The 19,984-nt window shown below is 41.0% G+C and overlaps 1 protein-coding gene and 1 long non-coding RNA gene across 3 annotated transcripts; one reads left to right on the forward strand and one right to left on the reverse strand.

Annotated features, from left to right (window-relative positions):
• Nucleotides 1-198: 198 nt before the first annotated feature.
• LOC135072843 (TBC1 domain family member 15) lies at nucleotides 199-17,929 on the reverse strand. Its single transcript, XM_063966884.1, has 12 exons — nucleotides 17,733-17,929; nucleotides 16,800-16,992; nucleotides 16,043-16,462; nucleotides 15,727-15,784; nucleotides 15,171-15,285; nucleotides 14,315-14,436; nucleotides 13,637-13,733; nucleotides 12,535-12,951; nucleotides 11,018-11,205; nucleotides 5,533-5,659; nucleotides 4,688-4,921; nucleotides 199-1,770 (listed from the first exon to the last, which is right to left on the reverse strand). Exons 1-12 carry the CDS (start codon nucleotides 17,772-17,774, stop codon nucleotides 1,702-1,704), a joined length of 2,082 nt encoding a protein of 693 aa, XP_063822954.1. The 5' UTR covers nucleotides 17,775-17,929; the 3' UTR covers nucleotides 199-1,701.
• A 299-nt stretch (nucleotides 17,930-18,228) lies between these two features.
• On the forward strand, nucleotides 18,229-19,644 carry LOC135072688 (uncharacterized). 2 transcript variants are annotated; one of them, XR_010257480.1, is made up of 4 exons: nucleotides 18,229-18,577; nucleotides 18,880-18,976; nucleotides 19,088-19,150; nucleotides 19,358-19,644. It is a non-coding gene; the product is annotated as an uncharacterized LOC135072688 (long non-coding RNA). The 2 variants fall into 2 exon arrangements; XR_010257479.1 differs by having other exon boundaries at nucleotides 18,231-18,577; nucleotides 18,666-18,976.
• The last annotated feature ends 340 nt before the right edge of the window (nucleotides 19,645-19,984 follow it).

Raw genomic sequence — 19,984 nt, forward strand, 5'->3', positions numbered from 1 at the left:
ATGAGTGAGAATCAAGTAAATATTTTACAACAGGACAATAATAACAAAATTTCTCTTCATTTCAAAAGTGCAGAAGCTGTGGTTTATTACATCACAGGAAATGATATTTGTGAATAAAGATTATTTATTTATTTATTTATTATTATTTACAAAAAGTAATATTGAAGGACACCAACTTACACCATTAAAACACAAATAAACCAGGTACGAAACTTTAATACAATTTAATAAACGAAAACATACATTTAATGAATAGACACTAGTTTAATTAAAGTAGTTAAATCTTACAAACATAACAGCTACTTAGGAAATCAATGATCACAAGTGATAATAAATGTGCAATTCAAATTGTTATGGCCTATGATTAATTTAGCTGTGCAAAAATTTGATTAATTATTTTTTTCGAACATATCGAATTGCACAGCTTTTTCGAAACGAAAGCGAAACTGTTATTATTAAACATTATTTATAATTTAAATTAAATTAAACTAAATTTTCCTGGTTCTTTAAACTAAACAAATTACGACTTTTCTTACAAAATCCACCTCCAATGCTAAAGCCAAGTGTATCACAAGAAGTCTTTTCCAATTTTATCCATAAAAAAATCATACAATTTTTTTTGGGATGGTGCAAAAAACCATAAAGGTCAATCAAATAAGCCAATATTCTTATTGATACAACAAACTGTATCATCTCATTACCGACAACTTTTAACAGGCCAACTTACAAGAAACGAATTTCTGCAATAGATTTTGAGTTTTATATCATTAGCTTATTCATCATCACCATCATTTCTGCCATAGGACGTCCACTGCTGAACATAGGCCTTCCCAATGATTTCCACAATAGCCGGTTGGTGGCGGTCTGCATCCAGCTTATTACTCAAAATCAATTAAGAATTTCTTCATAGATTGATAAGCTAGCATAACTTTTGAAACTTATTGTTTTATGCATAAAATGTTACAGGATACAATAAATAATAATATTTGGCCACTTCTATTACTTTGTAGAACCTCGGAATTGCAGTTATGTGTCAATAATTACTGGAAAATCGAAATTGTGAATAATACCTACTAAAATCACATTAATATCAATTTAAAACTTCTAAAATTATGAAAACTATGTTAAAACGCATTTTAAATTGCACATAAAATACTAATAGAGACACGGGTAATATAATATTGGAATTGATAAGTGAATTATGTCGATCTAACAAAGATTTTAGTTAATATTGATTCTCCTATTTGAGATGTAAACTGTTTAGTTAGCACCTTGGTACATTATGAATTGACAATGATTTATTGAAATATGTATGTTTGTATATTATAAAACCTATAGAGAAATAAACCAAATGTGGATATAAGAATATTTAAAAGAGAATTAGAAAAATTTCGCGGCAAAATTAAGGCACAGGCAATGAATGAATCGGTGGGTAGTGTATTTTATATTAGTTTCGAAAATGGTTAGGTACCATAATTATGATGAATGTATCAAATAGGAGGCAAGCATGTTCATACAGCGGATATTATAAAAGTATAAAAATATAACTTCCATTTTACAGTCCGACCACGATCCTGGCAAACGCAGCGGCAGCGCCACTTCCAAACTAATCTGTCAAAAATTAGAATAACTTTTGTAGTTCCGATTCCCGCCACGCTCATCCAGATCCTTGTCGGTCTGTAAGTACTTTGTATTCGTCGACTAAGCGAGCAATGCCCACACAGTTTTCGTAACAATATTAATTTGTAATCCGTCATATTCGAGTGTATCCTGAAATAGAAAAAAGTTTTTTTAATAACGATAAAATATTACACCTACGTTTGATATTATTTACAATGTGAGATTGAATAAATTGTTTATTTATGAGTTAATTTATATAAAATAATTGCTTTTGATAAGTAGACTATGTATTTAAGTAAGAAAAATAGTTCTCATTATTATGCAACAAGGCTTACTTTCATTATTTTATGTAATACTTATTACTATTACAACTACCCTACATATTAATGTTTCGTGCTATCATATAAATAAGAAGAAAGCCATACAAAAAGCTTTAAAATATCAACAAATCACTTATTTGATTGAGAAATTATGCTAAACCTAATAATTGTCGACTGGCAAACAATGCCTCATTTTCTTTTCATCTCATTTGGCAAGTCTGCCTTTTGTACACTTGTGTTTTTGAACTAAAAGAATACATTAATAACGGCATTTTACTTCTTGAAGTCGTCAAGTCAAAAATATTAACAAGGTCTTAATATTTAAATGCTTACTTTCAAAATGCTTAGTTTTTCATTCAAAAATGCCATTTCCAATTCCGCGAGTTTTTGTGCAACTACACTTGAATTATCTTGATGAATTCGATAAAATAAAATTAGCAGAATAGGGGCTAAATAAAGAAAATTAATGATGGGATTAAAGTGCAAAGAATAACAGGATACGTGTGATATTGGATGGAGCGATATAATTGTTAGTATGTTGTGCATGTGAGAAGCAAATTAACTAGTTTTTACACTAGCTAGAAGGTAAATAACTGTGTATCCAATAGGCGACTGACGCGGCCACGTGATCCTATTTGGCAAAGCTGTATGATTTGATATGACTGTCGGTAGTTTTTTTTACAGCGTCAAATAGCCTGTGACCAAAAAGTTGTCAGTTCAACCTTATTCCAATTGTAACAAAGACGTGTTGCGAACTTATTGGCTACTTTGAGTTTCACGAAATATCTGACGTTGACTGTACAGGCACAGCACATCACACTAAGAGTAGGCGCACACCGTTGATTTTTAGTTGGCCGATAGTTGTGCCCGATTTTAAATTGTATGAAGAATCGGCCAAATCGAATCGGCGTAGTGTGCGCACTCCCAGACATGCCCATACTGATCAACTGCTCGACTAAACTATCGGCCGACGAAAAATCAACGGTGTGCGCCTACTCTAAACATATTTGGTGCAAAATAGCATCTATTACAAGTGAATAAAGTACCGCAGTGCTTTAGTCAGTACACGAGGTTGTTGAAAGTTCATCCATATCCTATGTCCTATATGATAAGCGAAATGTCTTGCTACATGTTGCCTTATGGATACACGGTTGAAACTTGTCGCCCATTTCCAAATTTTTGTATAAATAAAAAGAGAGAAAAAATCTCAAATAATCACGAATTTATACAATCCTACAGTATGTTCGGTGAAGATGCATTATAGGCATACAGATAATATGTGCTTTCTACTCTAAGAGGCTTTTAAATTATGTGATATGTAATTCAATAGGCAAAAATGTCTTTAAATTACTTTAACACATAGATAATGCTTTCTAACCATAACAATGCCCAAATTATGCAGTTCAAACTTATTAACATCTAAGCAAACTTTGTACTATGGTGAACAGATAATAAATAAAGAAACTTACTGTTTTGTTAATCTACATAATAAGTAAACACTCAAAAATAAAGTATGATCATTGATCGTGCAGCAGTTCATACCATGTTAGGAAATATGAAATGTACTAATGATACCTTTTAAATGATAACATAAAATAATGCACACAAAAATGTTTGTTGTGGGGTATCGAATCAGCGACCGTAGTTACCGGAAAAAGAAAGTGTTGCCAGGATATTTAAACCATTTACTAGTACTTAATAAGTTTCAAAATATGTGATTAATATGATGCGTCATTTAATCAAGATTCACACTATGGCACTCAATTATTATTTACCCATATGCATTACATGCCACATAATTCATCTGGTATTCGCTGGGTGCGAAGTACTAGGTGGGGGGGACATAATCTATCGCAGCGCTCATGGTGGTCAAAAGTAGAAATAATGTAAGCTCTGTCATCAGATGTATCTGTCAATGGCAAAGCGATTCTACATAATACATTTTAATATCATTAATTAATCGCATGAAAAGGGTCCTACTGGGAACTTAAATAAAAGAGTGGACTGTATTTCGATAGGGCTGTTTTAATAGCCGTTTACAATTTGGAAATAACTAAACTATACAACGTGGTAGTACAAAAATGAGTCACAGTAGTTGTTGTGCACAGATGTTTGCCTTATGATGAGAGCGTGAATTATTGAACTCTGCCCTTGTTTTGTTCTTAATTCTTCTACATCTCGGACTTGTCCAGCCAATACCAACAACTTTCCTTTAAATACGGTTTGTGGTTGGAATTTGATATTGTAACTCTCACAAACCCGGTCTTCAAAACGATACTCATTTCGATCTGAAAACGATATTTAATTTATTACTAGCGATACAGAAACATTTAAATATATTTACTGTTATATAATGAAACCGTTAAAGTAGCTTTTTCTTTTTGTTTTACTGTAAAACTACAACTATAAATGAAGTAAACAAACCCTGACACAATCAAAATTAAACACACTTTTTGGACTTACCTCATTTGATTTGAATGACCAAAATGATTTCAAAACCTTTTTTCCACCCAAATCGTGGTATCACAACAATTTATTAGTTGAAAATAGGTATTTGTTATTTTTTCATTTCGATATTTTTTCACAAATATACGACCTAAATGTCAATGTGACAGAACCCACAAAGTTGTGGACGCTAGTTGGCGCTGTAATCGTGCACGGAGCCAATAGCTGTTAGCACAAACTACATTATCAACAATAATCACCGTGCCTCAGAAATTCATATCTAAGCCTATTTGATACATAACTTCCTCCATATCTCTCTCCGCGGTGCAGTCACCCGTACCGTTGGCTTGCTGGGCCGATTTCGATGTGGTCGCTTCTTCCGAGCTGGTGGAAGCGGCAAGCTTGAGGGGGGGTAGGCCGATGATGACTCGGATTTGGTCGGTGAGGTGTGGCGCGGACACCACTTGGTGGTATATGCCTTCTGCTGTGCTCAGTATTCTGTCTACGTCGAGACACATTGATAGGTCGTTGACGTGCTGAAAAAAGGAAGTAAGATTTTTTTTAAAGATTATTAGCAATTTGTATTGCCCAAATTACTAATAGTCCCATTAGCCCCTCGTGTTAAGCTAAATAAGCTTGTGTTACGAGTGGGCTCACCACAATAGTCGAGCGGCGGTGGGATTCGAACCCGCGTTCCTCGGATCTTGATTCGGCCGCTCCGACCCCTTCACCGTTCGGTTATCGTGGCTATGATTGAATATGAATTCAAGTAGGTACATATTCAAATATCACAGCAATATTGACTGGCTGTTTCGTTTGTGGATAGATTTTGTAAAAACCGATTTATTCATGCTACTTTTTTACCTATCATCATCATCATCATTTCAGCCATAGGACGTCCACTGCTGAACATAGGCCTCCCCTAATGCTTTCCACGATTGGTAGCGGCCTGCATCCAGCGCTTCCCTGCTACCTTTACGATGTCGTCGGTCCACCTTATAGGTGGACGTCCCACGCTGCGTTTTCCGGTACGCGGCCTCCATTCCAGAACCTTGCTGCCCCATCGGTCGTCAGTTCTGAGTACTATATGCCCTGCCCTGTATTTTTACCTATAGGAAAGAAATATAATGATAAAAATTAAACTTACCTTCAAAATTTCTGTAAAACCGTAGTCTTTGCCCATGATAATGTCCTTTTCGGCGTCGAGTATGGCAACACAAACTAGTAAATGGAAATTACTACATGGCAACCCGGTCCATAGCACCTCCCATAGCCTGAAAAAAATTAAAAAATCTTTATAAGTACTCTGAAAATGCCCGAGAACACAGAATTTGAAAACAATGTTCAATTAATGTCAGTTGTGTACTTGTTTATGAGACGAAAAAACAAAGAGCCTGATCACTGAAGCGGAGAGAATGGGATTGGTCAGGATCAATAGCTATTTTAGCCAATAGAATAAGCTTAAAATCTCCGCTCCACTGCAGCACTGCAACGACCAGTGATTTGCAAAGTTGTTTAAAAATTCATACTTTTAAATGCGAAGCGCGCAAGTGGAGCGGGGAAACGGAGTACGGAATCGTAGCTAGATACGAGTAGGGGGCGTCCATTAATTACGTGAGACGTTTTTGGATCAAGAAAATCTTCACTAATCTCATCAGTGGGGGCTGAAAAATAGCTAAAATAGGCTAGTTTCCTAAAAAAATTTTTTTAGTCCGTCAATTTTAATATAAAAAAATATTGGACACGTATATTTTTCATTGTCAATCTAACTAATAATTACAAAGTTATAGTGCGTTGAAGTTCCGCGCGACGTCACAAAGTGCTGCACTTTTACGCACTTACTGACGTCACGGGCCTTTTCTTTAGAACTTTGGCACGCTTTATCTTTATACATATCATTAGTTTTAAAAAGTGAAAAATACGTGGCAAGTAGTTTTTGATAAGCTAACTGACGGACTAATTAAAAATCTTGCTTTTTTACCCAGGAAACATCCCTATTGTCTCACGTAATCAACGGAGTAATGAGTAATGACTCGTCACGTACAAAATGTTGTAGACGACTGTGGTTGAATTGCTGGAGCTCGTTTCTTCTGTTTCGCTTGCAGGCTCTTCCATGCTGAGTCCTCACTCGTCTTTTAGCTTTCTCCCGTAGTTAGGTCTTGTACTCACCTCACAATGTCTCCGTGCGAGAACTCGCGCTTGAACGACAGCAGCGCTTGTAGTTTGCTGCAGCTGCTGAAACGACAGCAGCGCTTGCAGCTGCTGCTTCATGCCTGCCTGTCAATGGAGAGCTGAACTTCAGAACTCCATCTCACCTCATGATGTCTCCATGCGAGAACTCCCGCTTGAACCAGACGAGCAGCCAGCGGAAGCAGAAGTACATGTTAGCCGAGTCCTTCTGCGCGAGAACAAGAGTACATAGAGCTTGCAGCTGCTTCAGCTGCTGCTTCATGTCGGCATGTCAATGGGGAACTGAACACCAGAACTTCATCTCACTTCATGATGTCCCCGTGCGAGAAGTCACGCTTGAACGACAGCAGCGCTTGTAGTTTGCTGCAGCTGCTGAAACGACAGCAGCGCTTGCAGCTGCTGCTTAATGCCGGCCTATTAATGGGGAACTGAACACCAGAAATCCAGAACTCCATCTCACCTCATAATGTCTCCGTGCGAGAACTCCCGCTTGAACCAGACGAGCAGCCAGCGGAAGCAGAAGTACATGTTAGCCGAGTCCTTCTGCGCGAGAACAAGAGTACATAGAGCTTGCAGCTGCTTCAGCTGCTGCTTCGTGTCGGCCTGTCAATAGGGAACTGAACACCAGAAGTCCCTCTCACCTCATGATGCCTCTCAACTCACGCGTGAGCAACAGCAGTGCTTGTAGTTGCTGCAACTGCTGCTTGATGCCTGCCTGTCAACGGGGAATTGAACACTATAACCAGGCCTGTTCATCTCCGCGAGTTTACATCGAAAACAAAACACGCACGATTGCCCCCTACAAGAGTACTATTCGACAAGGCCTCACATACGAGCGAACATTGACTCACGCACGCGTATTCTTGTGTATGATGGAAAAAAATAAAGAAAATGGTGTACTAAATAGTGTGCAGTATTTAACTGCCTAAATAATAATAAAAACACAGAATGTACTTTTTTAAGTTGCCTGAAGACACTGAGAGGTAAATAAGTAGTTAATATTATTCATGATAATTCATGCTAAATCATGTATTTCCTCCGCCATTTTCTGCAGATTGGCACCTCACGTCACATCATTTTACCGAAGTCAGCCCTATAGCTTCGGCGCAGTACCGATCACTGACGTTTGTCAACAAAACTTCTGACAAACTTGCTTGACTCTTGAGACAAGCTAAATTACACCATATTGTTAATGACATTGAGCATACATTTTTTTAAATACCTTCGCGAAGTAAAACTTCTGTACGTAGTACTTATTATTATTCTGTGCTATAACTCTATCTCACCTCATAATGTCTCCATGCGAGAACTCCCGCTTGAACCAGACGAGCAGCCAGCGGAAGCAGAAGTACATGTTAGCGGAGTCCTTCTGCGCGAGGTGCTGCGCCAGCGCCGGGCTCGCGAACGACAGCAGCGCTTGCAGCTGCTTATTGATGCCTGCCTGTCAATGGGGAACTGAACACATCCATCTCACCTCATGATGTCGGCGATAACTCGCGGGTGAGCAACAGCAGCGCTTGCAGCTGCTGCAGCTGCTGAAACGACAGCAGCGCTTCTAATTTGCTGCAGCTGCTGAAACGACAGCAGCGCTTGCAGCTGCTTATTAAAGCCGGCTTGTCAATGGGGAACTGAACACCAGAAGTCTATCTCACCTCATAATGTCTCCGTGCGAGAAATCACGCTTGGGCAACAGCAGCGCTTGTAGTTTGCTGCAGCTGCTGTAACAACAGCAGCGCTTGAAGCTGCAGCTTGATGCCTGCCTGTCAATGGGGAACTGAACACCAGGAGTCTATATCACCTCATAATGTCTCCGTGCGAGAACTCGCGCTTGAACCAGACGAGCAGCCAGCGGAAGCAGAAGTACATGTTAGCCGAGTCTTTCTGCTCGAGAACAAGAGTACATAGAGCTTGCAGCTGCTTCAGCTGCTGCTTCATGTCGGCATGTCAATGGGGAACTGAACACCAGAAGTCCATCTCACCTCATGATGTCTCCGTGCGAGAACTGCCGCTTGAACGACAGCAGCGCTTGAAGTTTGCTGCAGCTGCTGTAACAACAGCAGCGCTTGCAGCTGCAGCTTGATGCCTGCCTGTAAACGGGGAACTGAACACCAGAAATCCATCTCACCTCATGATGTCCCCGTGCGAGAAGTCACGCTTGAACCAGACGAGCAGCCAGCGGAAGCAGAAGTACATGTTAGCCGAGTCTTTCTGCTCGAGAACAAGAGTACATAGAGCTTGCAGCTGCTTCAGCTGCTGCTTCATGCCTGCCTGTCAATGGGAAACTGAACACTATAACTCTATCTCACCTCATAATGTCTCCATGCGAGAACTCCCGCTTGAACCAGACGAGCAGCCAGCGGAAGCAGAAGTACATGTTAGCGGAGTCCTTCTGCGCGAGAACAAGAGTACATAGAGCTTGCAGCTGCTACAGCTGCTGCTTAATGCCTGCCTGTCAATAGGGAACTGAACACCAGAAGTCCCTCTCACCTCATGATGCCTCTCAACTCACGCGTGAGCAACAGCAGTGCTTGTAGTTGCTGCAACTGCTGCTTGATGCCTGCCTGTCAATGGGAAACTGAACACTATAACTCTATCTTACCTCATAATGTCTCCATGCGAGAACTCCCGCTTGAACCAGACGAGCAGCCAGCGGAAGCAGAAGTACATGTTAGCCGAGTCCTTCTGCGCGAGAACAAGAGTACATAGAGCTTGCAGCTGCTGCTTAATCCTGCCTGTCAATGGGGAGCTGAACACCAGGACTCCAGCTCACAGGCTTGAGCAACAGCAGCGCTTGTAGTTTGCTGCAGCTGCTGAAACGACAGCAGCGCTTGCAGCTGCTGCTTGATGCCTGCCTGTCAATGGGCAACTATGAACCCCAGAACTCCATCTCACCTCATAATGTCTCCGTGCGAGAAGTCACGCTTGAACGACAGCAGCGCTTGAAGTTTGCTGCAGCTGCTGTAACGACAGCAGCGCTTGCAGCAGCTGCTTCATGCCTGCCTGTCAATGGAGAGCTGAACTCCAGAAGTCCATCTCACCTCATGATGTCTCCGTGCGAGAACTGCCGCTTGAACGACAGCAGCGCTTGAAGTTTGCTGCAGCTGCTGCAACGACAGCAGCGCTTGCAGCTGCTTTTTGACGCCTGCCTGTCAATGGGCAACTATGAACCCCAGAAGTCCATCTCACCTCATGATGTCTCCATGCGAGAACTGCCGCTTAAACGACAGCAGCGCTTTTAGTTTGCGGCAGCTGCTGCAACGACAGAAGCGCTTGCAGCTGCTTCTTGACGCCTGCCTGTCAATGGGAAACTGAACACTATAACTCTATCTCACCTCATAATGTCTCCATGCGAGAACTCCCGCTTGAACCAGACGAGCAGCCAGCGGAAGCAGAAGTACATGTTAGCGGAGTCCTTCTGCGCGAGGTGCTGCGCCAGCGCCGGGCTCGCGAACGACAGCAGCGCTTGCAGCTGCTGCTTCATACCTGCTTGTCAATGGGGAACTGAACACATCCATCTCACCTCATGATGTCTCCGTGCGAGAACTCCCGCTTGAACCAGACGAGCAGCCAGCGGAAGCAGAAGTACATGTTAGCCGAGTCCTTCTGCGCGAGGTGCTGCGCCAGCGCCGGGCTCGCGAACGACAGCAGCGCTTGCAGCTGCTGCTTCATACCTGCTTGTCAATGGGGAACTGAACACATCCATCTCACCTCATGATGTCGGCGATAACTCGCGGGTGAGCAACAGCAGCGCTTGCAGCTGCTGCAGCTGCTGAAACGACAGCAGCGCTTGCAGCTCCTTATTAAAGCCGGCTTGTCAATGGGGAACTGAACACCAGAAGTCTATCTCACCTCATAATGTCTCCGTGCGAGAAATCACGCTTGAGCAACAGCAGCGCTTGTAGTTTGCTGCAGCTGCTGAAACAACAGAGCGCTTGCAGCTGCTGCAGCTACTGCTTAATGCCGGCATGTCAATGGGGAACTATAAACACCAGAAGTCCATCTCACCTCATGATGTCTCCGTGCGAGAATCGCGCTTGAACGACAGCAGCGCTTGTAGTTAGCTGCAGCTGCTGAAACGACAGCAGCGCTTGCAGCTGCTGCTTCATGCCTGCCTGTCAATGGAGAGCTGAACTTCAGAACTCCATCTCACCTCATGATGTCTCCATGCGAGAACTCCCGCTTGAACCAGACGAGCAGCCAGCGGAAGCAGAAGTAAATGTTAGCGGAGTCCTTCTGCGCGAGAACAAGAGTACATAGAGCTTGCAGCTGCTGCAGCTGCTGCTTAATGTCTGCCTGTTAATGGGGAACTATAAACACCAGAACTCCACCTCACCTCATGATGTATCCGTACGAAAACTCGCGCTTTAGCAACAGCAGCGCTTGCAGCTGCTGCTTGACGCCTGCCTGTAAACGGGGAACTGAACACCAGAAATCCATCTCACCTCATGATGTCTCCGTGCGAGAACTCCCGCTTGAACCAGACGAGCAGCCAGCGGAAGCAGAAGTACATGTTAGCGGAGTCCTTCTGCGCGAGGTGCTGCGCCAGCGCCGGGCTCGCGAACGACAGCAGCGCTTGCAGCTGCTGCAGCTGCTGCTTCATGCCGGCCTGGTCCATGTCGAAGTTCGACTCCTGGGGAGGTTAATATACGGTTCAAAATCAAATGAAGCGACCACAGATCACAGAAACTAAAGGGAGATGTGACAAGGGGGCGTGGCCGATGTCGCAGCAATATGCCCAAAAACAGAACACATTGCTCGTGAAAACAATGATGACAGCAGCGACGTCATAATGTAAACAGCTTACATTGCTTACGTAGTACTAAAGATTATTCGAACATTGAGTACTGATACCGCAGTGGATAATAAACACATATTTTGATTACTTTGTGTGTGTGAACTTCTAATGCGACACTGAAACTCAGCGCATTAGTTGGCATCTCTCTAGATCTCTATGGAAGCGACAATAGCTCGATAGTGGCGGTGTCGGGTCGGATCCGATAGCGACGGGCTCGCGAACGATAGTAAGGCTTGTAGTTGCTGCAGCTGCTACTTCATGCCGGCCTGGTCCATGTCGAAGTTCGACTCCTGAGGATACGGGAACTTTAGATTGATAGATACCCTTTGCACATTTTACTCAAAGTCAAAGTCAAAGTCAAAATTTCTTTATTTGTTTAGACTAATAAATAGTTCTTACAAATCGTCATTTTGCTCTTAAGGAGCCTCTACATGTCTCATAATCTTTTTACCCTACCAGCGCTTCGAGACCAACATTTGGCAAGTGCTGAGAAGAAGCGCCGCAACAAACTCAGTCACCACTGTCTGCCGGTTAATATAAATAAATAGAAATAGCAGTAGTAGGTACATTCGATTCAGGAGCAGTTCACTGAAATCTATACTACTACTATAGAATAGAGACGCGTCTGGGTATTCAAAATAAAGTACATACAGGTCTTCTGTTACTATGTATTTTGTGATTTTACCCTGACTATAGGGTACAGGATATTTGACACCACCAGTCGCCGCGCTCCTATCGCACGCAAGAAACTAGGCGTAAGATCCTACGTGGACGGCGCGCAATCCCGGTGTGGACCCAGCTTTGGACATACTTTTTGATCTACCAAAACGTGATTTTCCCATCGATATATTTTATGACACAGGCTACACATTTGATTAAAAACTGGGCTACTGCCCATTAATATGAGGCAATTGATTCGTGTCATACTTACTGTAAATTTAGCTAAAATTAAGTTAAATTCACCTAATAACAACATGAATACAGAAATTGTAAAATTAATGTACCATCGGCAACAGTGTTAACTGCCCATTGCCAGTCATGTCATCTCGTTCTATCGCAAAGAATCGCCATTTGATTAGAGCGAAAGCAAAAACGGAAATGGATAGTTAACAGTGTGGCCGTGTGTACCTACTACAATAAAGTTATCATCTGGGATCTACTTACAATTTTGTCCATGAACCCGACGAAACACCAAAAGCTGTCCACTTCATTGCCCATCAGCAACAACAATGGTGCCAATATGTCACTCATTCCTTGCACATAGCCCAGGTCAAAGTTGTACATAACATACGTCATGAGTATATCCTGGAGGACCACCAAGTTTGGGTTATTATCTCCCGCAAAGAACGGGTGGGTCCTGTCTGTTCTGTTAACATCCTTTTCCACCAGACTTTTTCTGTCCCTGTATTCTGAAAACCGGGCCTCTTGCCCTTCGGTCATGGATCGCCATTGCAGCTTCATGGAGAAGTATTCTTCTGTCTTCTTCTTCTGTAGAGAGCGGAGTTCAGAGTGTGTCATTCTCCAGGGGTAGTAATCGAGGAGGTATTTCCAAACTGATTGTCTGATTGTGTGCGCGACGCCCTGCGGGTAGACAGTTGTTGTAGTATTTATAACTGATGCTGATCCAGCGCTTAACTCAGTTCCTGAGGTATGGACGTGGCACGGGAGGGGTGACATTGACATTATGACATGACAGGGCATACAAATCTGAAGTCTCGCTGACGTTTGACCGTCACAAAATCATCCTCCTGTACCGCTCCTATACATCAGGCACAAGAGATTTTAGTATTCAGTGTTACAACTTTTAAACTGGACTTATCCTACCACTGGAACTCTTGTATACCCGGGATCTACTGGGTATAACATTGCCTTCAACCCAACCAGTGAAGATTGATTAATCCCGGGGAATAGCTAACTTTCTTGGAGCCAGCAGCTAATTTAATCAGTAGAATATAGGACTTCGAATAATATCTAGGAAATAAGATAAACAAATCAAGACAGTTTACATTTTACGACACTTCCTTTGAAAGTTTGCAATAAATTCGATTTATTGCAAACTTTAAAAGGAAGTATCGTAAAATGTAAACTGATTTTTTGAAGTTTTGTTGTAACATTCATCATTAACTTATACTTTATAGGATGCATGTTGTTAGGTTACAATTTAGTCCATAAGCTTACGTGCTATACAATTTGTGAAACCTTAATTGTAATCTGTTTTGCGTCTTTAATAAATAAATAAAATAAATAAATAAATATAAACACTCACGCCTCGGAATATCAACTGTTTGACGCCCTCCACCTCCGTGACGCGGCCCTCTGTGTCCTGGAGTCCCTCCCACTTCTCAGTCGACAGTGGAGCGCCTCTGCAAAGAAACACAATATAAACCCCCATTTTTTTAAGAAAGTAAAGTTTAACCCTCTCGGATTAACGCGGACGAGATTTGTTGAACTCTTGACACCCCGTAGAGTTTTTAATTTTTGATTAACAAGAATGATAATTTAGTGAGATGATGAGTTAGATGGGATATTTCTTTTACAAATGAATTTGAGTATCGTAGTTTTCATAGCCTGCACTGTTGAAGATGGGAAAATCTGTATCGTGAAAGTAGTGGCGTCTTATGGGGCGCTCATACTCTTGTGAGCTACCAGCGGCTCCTAGGAACCCCTGCTGATGTTACCTAGGTATAGAGGGAACCCCTGCTAATGTTACCTAGGTATAGAGGGAACCCCTGCTGAAGTGTTACCTAGGTATAGAGGGAACCCCTGCTAAAATGTTACCTAGGCATAGAGGGAACCCCTGCTAATGTTACCTAGGTATAGAGGGAACCCCTGCTAAAGTGTTACCTAGGTATAGAGGGAACCCCTGCTAATGTTACCTAGGTATAGAGGGAACCCCTGCTAAAGTGTTACCTAGGTTTAGAGGGAACCCCTGCTAAAGTGTTACCTAGGTATAGAGGGCCGCGGCGGCAGCGTGGGCTTGACGCTGACGACCTCGTACTCTTCGGCGCGAGTGACGGTGGTGGCGTCCTCCAGGCCACTCATACTCTTGTGAGCAACCTGCAGCTCCTAGGAACCCCTGCTAATGTTACCTAGGTATAGAGGGAACCCCTGCTAAAGTGTTACCTAGGTATAGAGGGAACCCCTGCTAATGTTACCTAGGTATAGAGGGAACTCCTGCTAAAGTGTTACCTAGGTATAGAGGGAACTCCTGCTAAAGTGTTACCTAGGTATAGAGGGAACTCCTGCTAAAGTGTTACCTAGGTATAGAGGGAACTCCTGCTAAAGTGTTACCTAGGTATAGAGGGCCGCGGCGGCAGCGTGGGCTTGACACTGACCACCTCGTACTCTTCGGCTCGCGTGACAGTGGTGGCATTCTCCAGGGCGCTCATACTCTTGTGAGCAACCAGCGGCTCCTAGGAACCCCTGCTGAAGTGTTACCTAGGTATAGAGGGAACTCCTGCTAAAGTGTTACCTAGGTATAGAGGGAACTCCTGCTAAAGTGTTACCTATGTATAGAGGGAACTCCTGCTAATGTGTTACCTAGGTATAGAGGGAACCCCTGCTAATGTTATATAGGTATAGAGGGAACCCCTGCTAATGTTATATAGGTATAGAGGGAACCCCTGCTAATGTTACCTAGGTATAGAGGGAACCCCTGCTAATGTTATATAGGTATAGAGGGAACCCTGCTAATGTTACCTAGGTATAGAGGGAACCCCTGCTGAAGTGTTACCTAGGTATAGAAGGAACCCCTGCTGAAGTGTTACCTAGGTATAGAAGGAACCCCTGCTAAAGTGTTACCTAGGTATAGAGGGCCGCGGCGGCAGCGTGGGCTTGACGCTGACGACCTCGTACTCCTCGGCTCGCGTGACTGTGGTGGCGTCTTCCAGCGCGCTCATACTCTTGGTCAGCAACCTGCAGCTCCTAGGAACCCCTGCTAATGTTACCTAGGTATAGAGGGAACCCCTGCTAATGTTACCTAGGTATAGAGGGAACTCCTGCTAATGTTACCTAGGTATAGAGGGAACTCCTGCTGAAGTGTTACCTAGGTATAGAGGGAACTCCTGCTAAAGTGTTACCTAGGTATAGAGGAAACCCCTGCTAATGTTACCTAGGTATAGAGGAAACCCCTGCTGAAGTGTTACCTAGGTATAGAGGGAACCCTGCTAATGTTACCTAGGTATAGAGGGAACCCCTGCTAATGTTACCTAGGTATAGAGGGAACCCCTGCTAAAGTGTTACCTAGGTATAGAGGGCCGCGGCGGCAGCGTGGGCTTGACACTGACCACCTCGTACTCCTCGGCTCGCGTGACGGTAGTTGCGTCCTCCAGGGCGCTCATACTCTTGGTCAGCAACTCGGCCACTTCTTCAGAGACGTCCCTCTTGCCGTTCATACCTTCGTTGCCGTAATAAACTAAAATTGGATTAGGTTGATTAGACAGCTATAAAAAAATATCTAATTCACAATTAATATTTTCGGTTGGCGCCAAATTATTGAAAAACAATGGCTGACGTCACAAAGTCAGCCATCGTAACTGAATGATTTTTGTTGGCATTCTGTCCCTTCAAATATTTCAAGAAATGCAAAAGAATATTATTATGCATGTGAGCTCTAAAAATAATAATCTTAAGTTTTTCCATTAATTTCAAATAGCCTATAATGCACACTTACCAATATCAGTGAGCTTGGAAAAGGCTTCCATAGTAGTCTCATAGGGCCTCTGCTTGAAATTCGACACCAAATTCCACACCACATCAGTTGTGTTCTCCGTAAAAATGTCCAACTCTGCGAAGGACCTGTTAAGCACTTGCGATTCAATGTTAGGCTCAACGACGACGTATGTGTTTCTATCGTGCCTGGTCTTCGCTGTTTTGACGTGGTTCTTTAGATAGGCGACGAATATTTCCGCGTTCCCGTGTTGGAAGTAGAATGTGGTCTGCCAAACGCCAGGTTTCGTGGAGAACTGCATCTGCTGGCTGTTGCGGGTTATCCGGAACGTTTTTAGGTCCTGAAGGGGGATCTTGATAATGCGGGCGCGAGCTGTGGCATAGTCTGACGTCATGTTCCCGCTGAGTGTGCGTTGACGACGACCTAATTGCAAAATAAATATTCTATTTCTAAGGACTTTACTACATGCCTGTTTTGCTGCAGGTTTATGATTTCTTAATCATACTATTTTATTGCTTTGAGAAACAATGTGTCCCATTTACGGATTTTATTTAACGTTCAGTACATGTAAGTATACTTAAATGAACACAAACTAAACTTAAACATGAATGGAATTTAGTTATGTTAATAAAGTCCAGGAATTTTATGTTTTTCGTTTTTTTACATTCAATAAAAAATCTCTTCAACTTTTGACTACTGTATTATTCAAAATATTAAGAAAGTGAACTGTAAATGGCAATATTTACTAATTATTGCTCACCAATAGTATTAACCACTGCCCATTCCTGGTCTTGTGTGTCGGAATCGATAGTGATCAAGTCGTTTGGTCGCCACTCAATACATTTTGTGCCATCTCCGTTCTGGACGATACAGAGCATTCCGGGCGAATTCAAGTCTGGGCTGAGCCGGTTTGAGGCTGATTTGAGCAGCACCCCATCTTGTGTAAAGAGATCCTGATTGACAAGAAACATTCTTAATTATACTTATCAGAAAAAAATTACAATCACAAATACAAATTTTCATTATTTTTAACTAAAAGAAATTGCAAAAAGAAACACTTTTTACAAAGAAACTTAGTCAATACTATTATGGAGAATTAGAATTTTTGCTAGACATGACTCATTCCTTCTTACTCAGGTTTTAGAGATAGGAAGGACAATGTGCGATTGCAAACAGATAAACTGTAGCTTATTGTAGACAAGCCTATTGATATGATAAATAAACTGCTAATTCTGGCAATTCTTAATCTTAAGATGTGTTCAAAGAATGAAGTTGGATTAAAGAAATTTAGTAATTTATAAGTTTCTTTTTCTTTGTAAATATATTTTTAGTGTTTAGCACACTTAATAATTTACATCCAGTACAAATATACAATTTGTATTGAATGTGAGGGTACTCTATTGTTTACTTGTGAGTTTAAGATTACTGTTCCCAAATGTTGTAAATAATCAAGTAAATTGCATCGTAGATCCGTAGTACAGATAAAAGAATCACTGTTGCCCAATATTAGCTGAAACAGGTGGAATAAAACAAACAAATCATGTGACGCAATTGATAAACATCGTTTAAAAACAATGATGTGTGGCTTCCGCTCGCCAGTGTAACTGCAGGCGGATTATTAGGGTCATTATAGGTCAAATGCGCTACAGCAAACCAAACAAAGACCACCTATTTGGTCGCAAAATGATATTACCTTGCTTTGCTCCGGAAGATCGTCTACGGAGCTACTTGACATGTTTACCACAACAGCACCTACGATTTTACACGGAACACTATCCCTACACAAAAGAAACTAAATTAGCAGTGAATTTAAGGCAAAAAGCACGTTTACACCATACTTTTCAAAGGATTTTGATAAAAAAACTCTAGTAAACAATTAGACACAGCGAATCCATTCACGGGGTGGAAACGCCATAGAGTTTGACAGCTCCATAGAGAGTGAATTTTTTTGACAGTTCCGAGAGGAAGTGACTTTTTTTATAGTTGTCCTTTGTCTTTTGCGTGTCTGGAATCAAGTTAGTAAACATTTTCGAATTACAACTTCAACTTTTATTTATAAATTATTTTATTGAATCTATTTGCATTCTATAAATGAAATGATTATTTAAAAGTATATTAATTCAAAGTCGTAATTTTTACTTTAATCAATTTAGTTCCGTCTCAAGACTCTCAAGACTACAACTGTGACATTATTAAAAAAAAAAACGTCAAAAATTTTCATCGAAAAAACGTGTTTTTCTTTAAACAAATTTTATCTAATTAAAATCAATATTAATAAGAACTACATGTGCATGGATTGCCAGTTGGATTGATGTTTGTTTTAAGAAGAAATTTCTCTCAAGTAAGATATCCACTCGAGAAAGGTTATTGCAGCTTGCAGCAACATCATGTTTTATCAAGTATTGAACCACACAAAGGATTAAATCTTCATTACAATATCATTCATAACTCCATTTAAATCAATGGAAACTAAATATGGATCGTTTCATGGAGTAACAACATACTTTGGAGTTTGGACCCAAAATACAATACACATAGGTAGGTACCTACATTGCAGGCATAGATTGCAGGACACAGTGAATGATACGTGTTTTATACAGTGAATCTAAGTACCTATTTGTTTCAGGTTAATATCGAACTTATAAGGTGTTAAGCTGCAATTACAATAAAAGTGCTTGCTATGGAATCACCGGTGCTGATCATTATTGTCAACTGTTACTTAAAATCCAGATGAACCAACCCTTACTTCCTATTCAAATAAGTTTAGAAGAAACCTATATAAGCAATAAAACCAGACCAAGAATGCTTGATTACAAACGATGAACTCATTTCATTTGCAGGTTATGCCATGACATAAATGCATTAAATTAGGAAGATTTGTATTGGATGAATTACCCAGATAACAATTAAAACAACTTCTGTTAATAAGAACATTTGGTAAGTACCTTTAAAATTTAAAACACCCTCAAAATGATTCTAACCCTATCCTCTGACGCTTTTCGACTAGGATCAAATAGAAAGACCTAAAAGTTAATTATTTAATTACAGATTGGTGGAATCCAGATTCTGTGAATGTACATGTAATTGATTGACAAGTACACATTTGACAAGGTAAATTTATTTTACTTAACAAAGTAGTGCAAATCTAGAAACAAAACAGACAGTAGGTAGGTATGGTAGATAAGACAGATCACTTGTTTATCTGCTGTACTCTTTATAATATTAGTGTAGAATGTAGATGATGTAGGAGATTACAGTCTTACGGTGACATGTGCATCTTTTTGGTCTAAATTTACAAATATTTCATATATTTTACAGGTGGTGAGAAACGTGTAGATCTGGCCTGCTTACAGTGGCTATTGGATTGGACAGAACTAAAGTGAGAGTGAACGTGTGAATTTATGGAGAACATTAAACTATTTTACTATAAGTTATAACGCAACTTATTTTGTATGAGTTGCATACAAATGTCAAGCCGTGAGTACATTATGTAAAAACTAAAACAATGTACTGTAATCTTTTAAAATCCAATAGTTTTAATGCTTATTGATTTTCGTAAACAAAATATTTCATGTTATATTTCATCAATAAAGTTTCATTTGATACTTCAATAGTTTTATTTTTACCGCAATACATGAAAAGGAACGGATCATAAAAAAGTATGATAGGTATATTTAATCTGTGGGCGGCAGACGCCATATTGTATTCAGCGCCACCTACTGGACAATCTAGCTCGGTACCAGTTTGTTTATCGTTCAACCAATACTAGGGCCGTTTCCTATCTGTCTTTAGACATACTCTCTAATCTGTGAATCCATTGAAAATTGCATTTTTTTAGATACCGCCACAAGAATTAAATTACCCACAGCATTGGATTAAAAAAACGCGTCTGAAGTGTCAGAACTGAAAAAATTAAACTGTTCCACAACGAATGAGTTAAGAGAT

The sequence above is a fragment of the Ostrinia nubilalis genome, chromosome 6, assembly GCF_963855985.1.
Source record: "Ostrinia nubilalis chromosome 6, ilOstNubi1.1, whole genome shotgun sequence".
Lineage (NCBI taxonomy): Eukaryota > Metazoa > Arthropoda > Insecta > Lepidoptera > Crambidae > Ostrinia > Ostrinia nubilalis.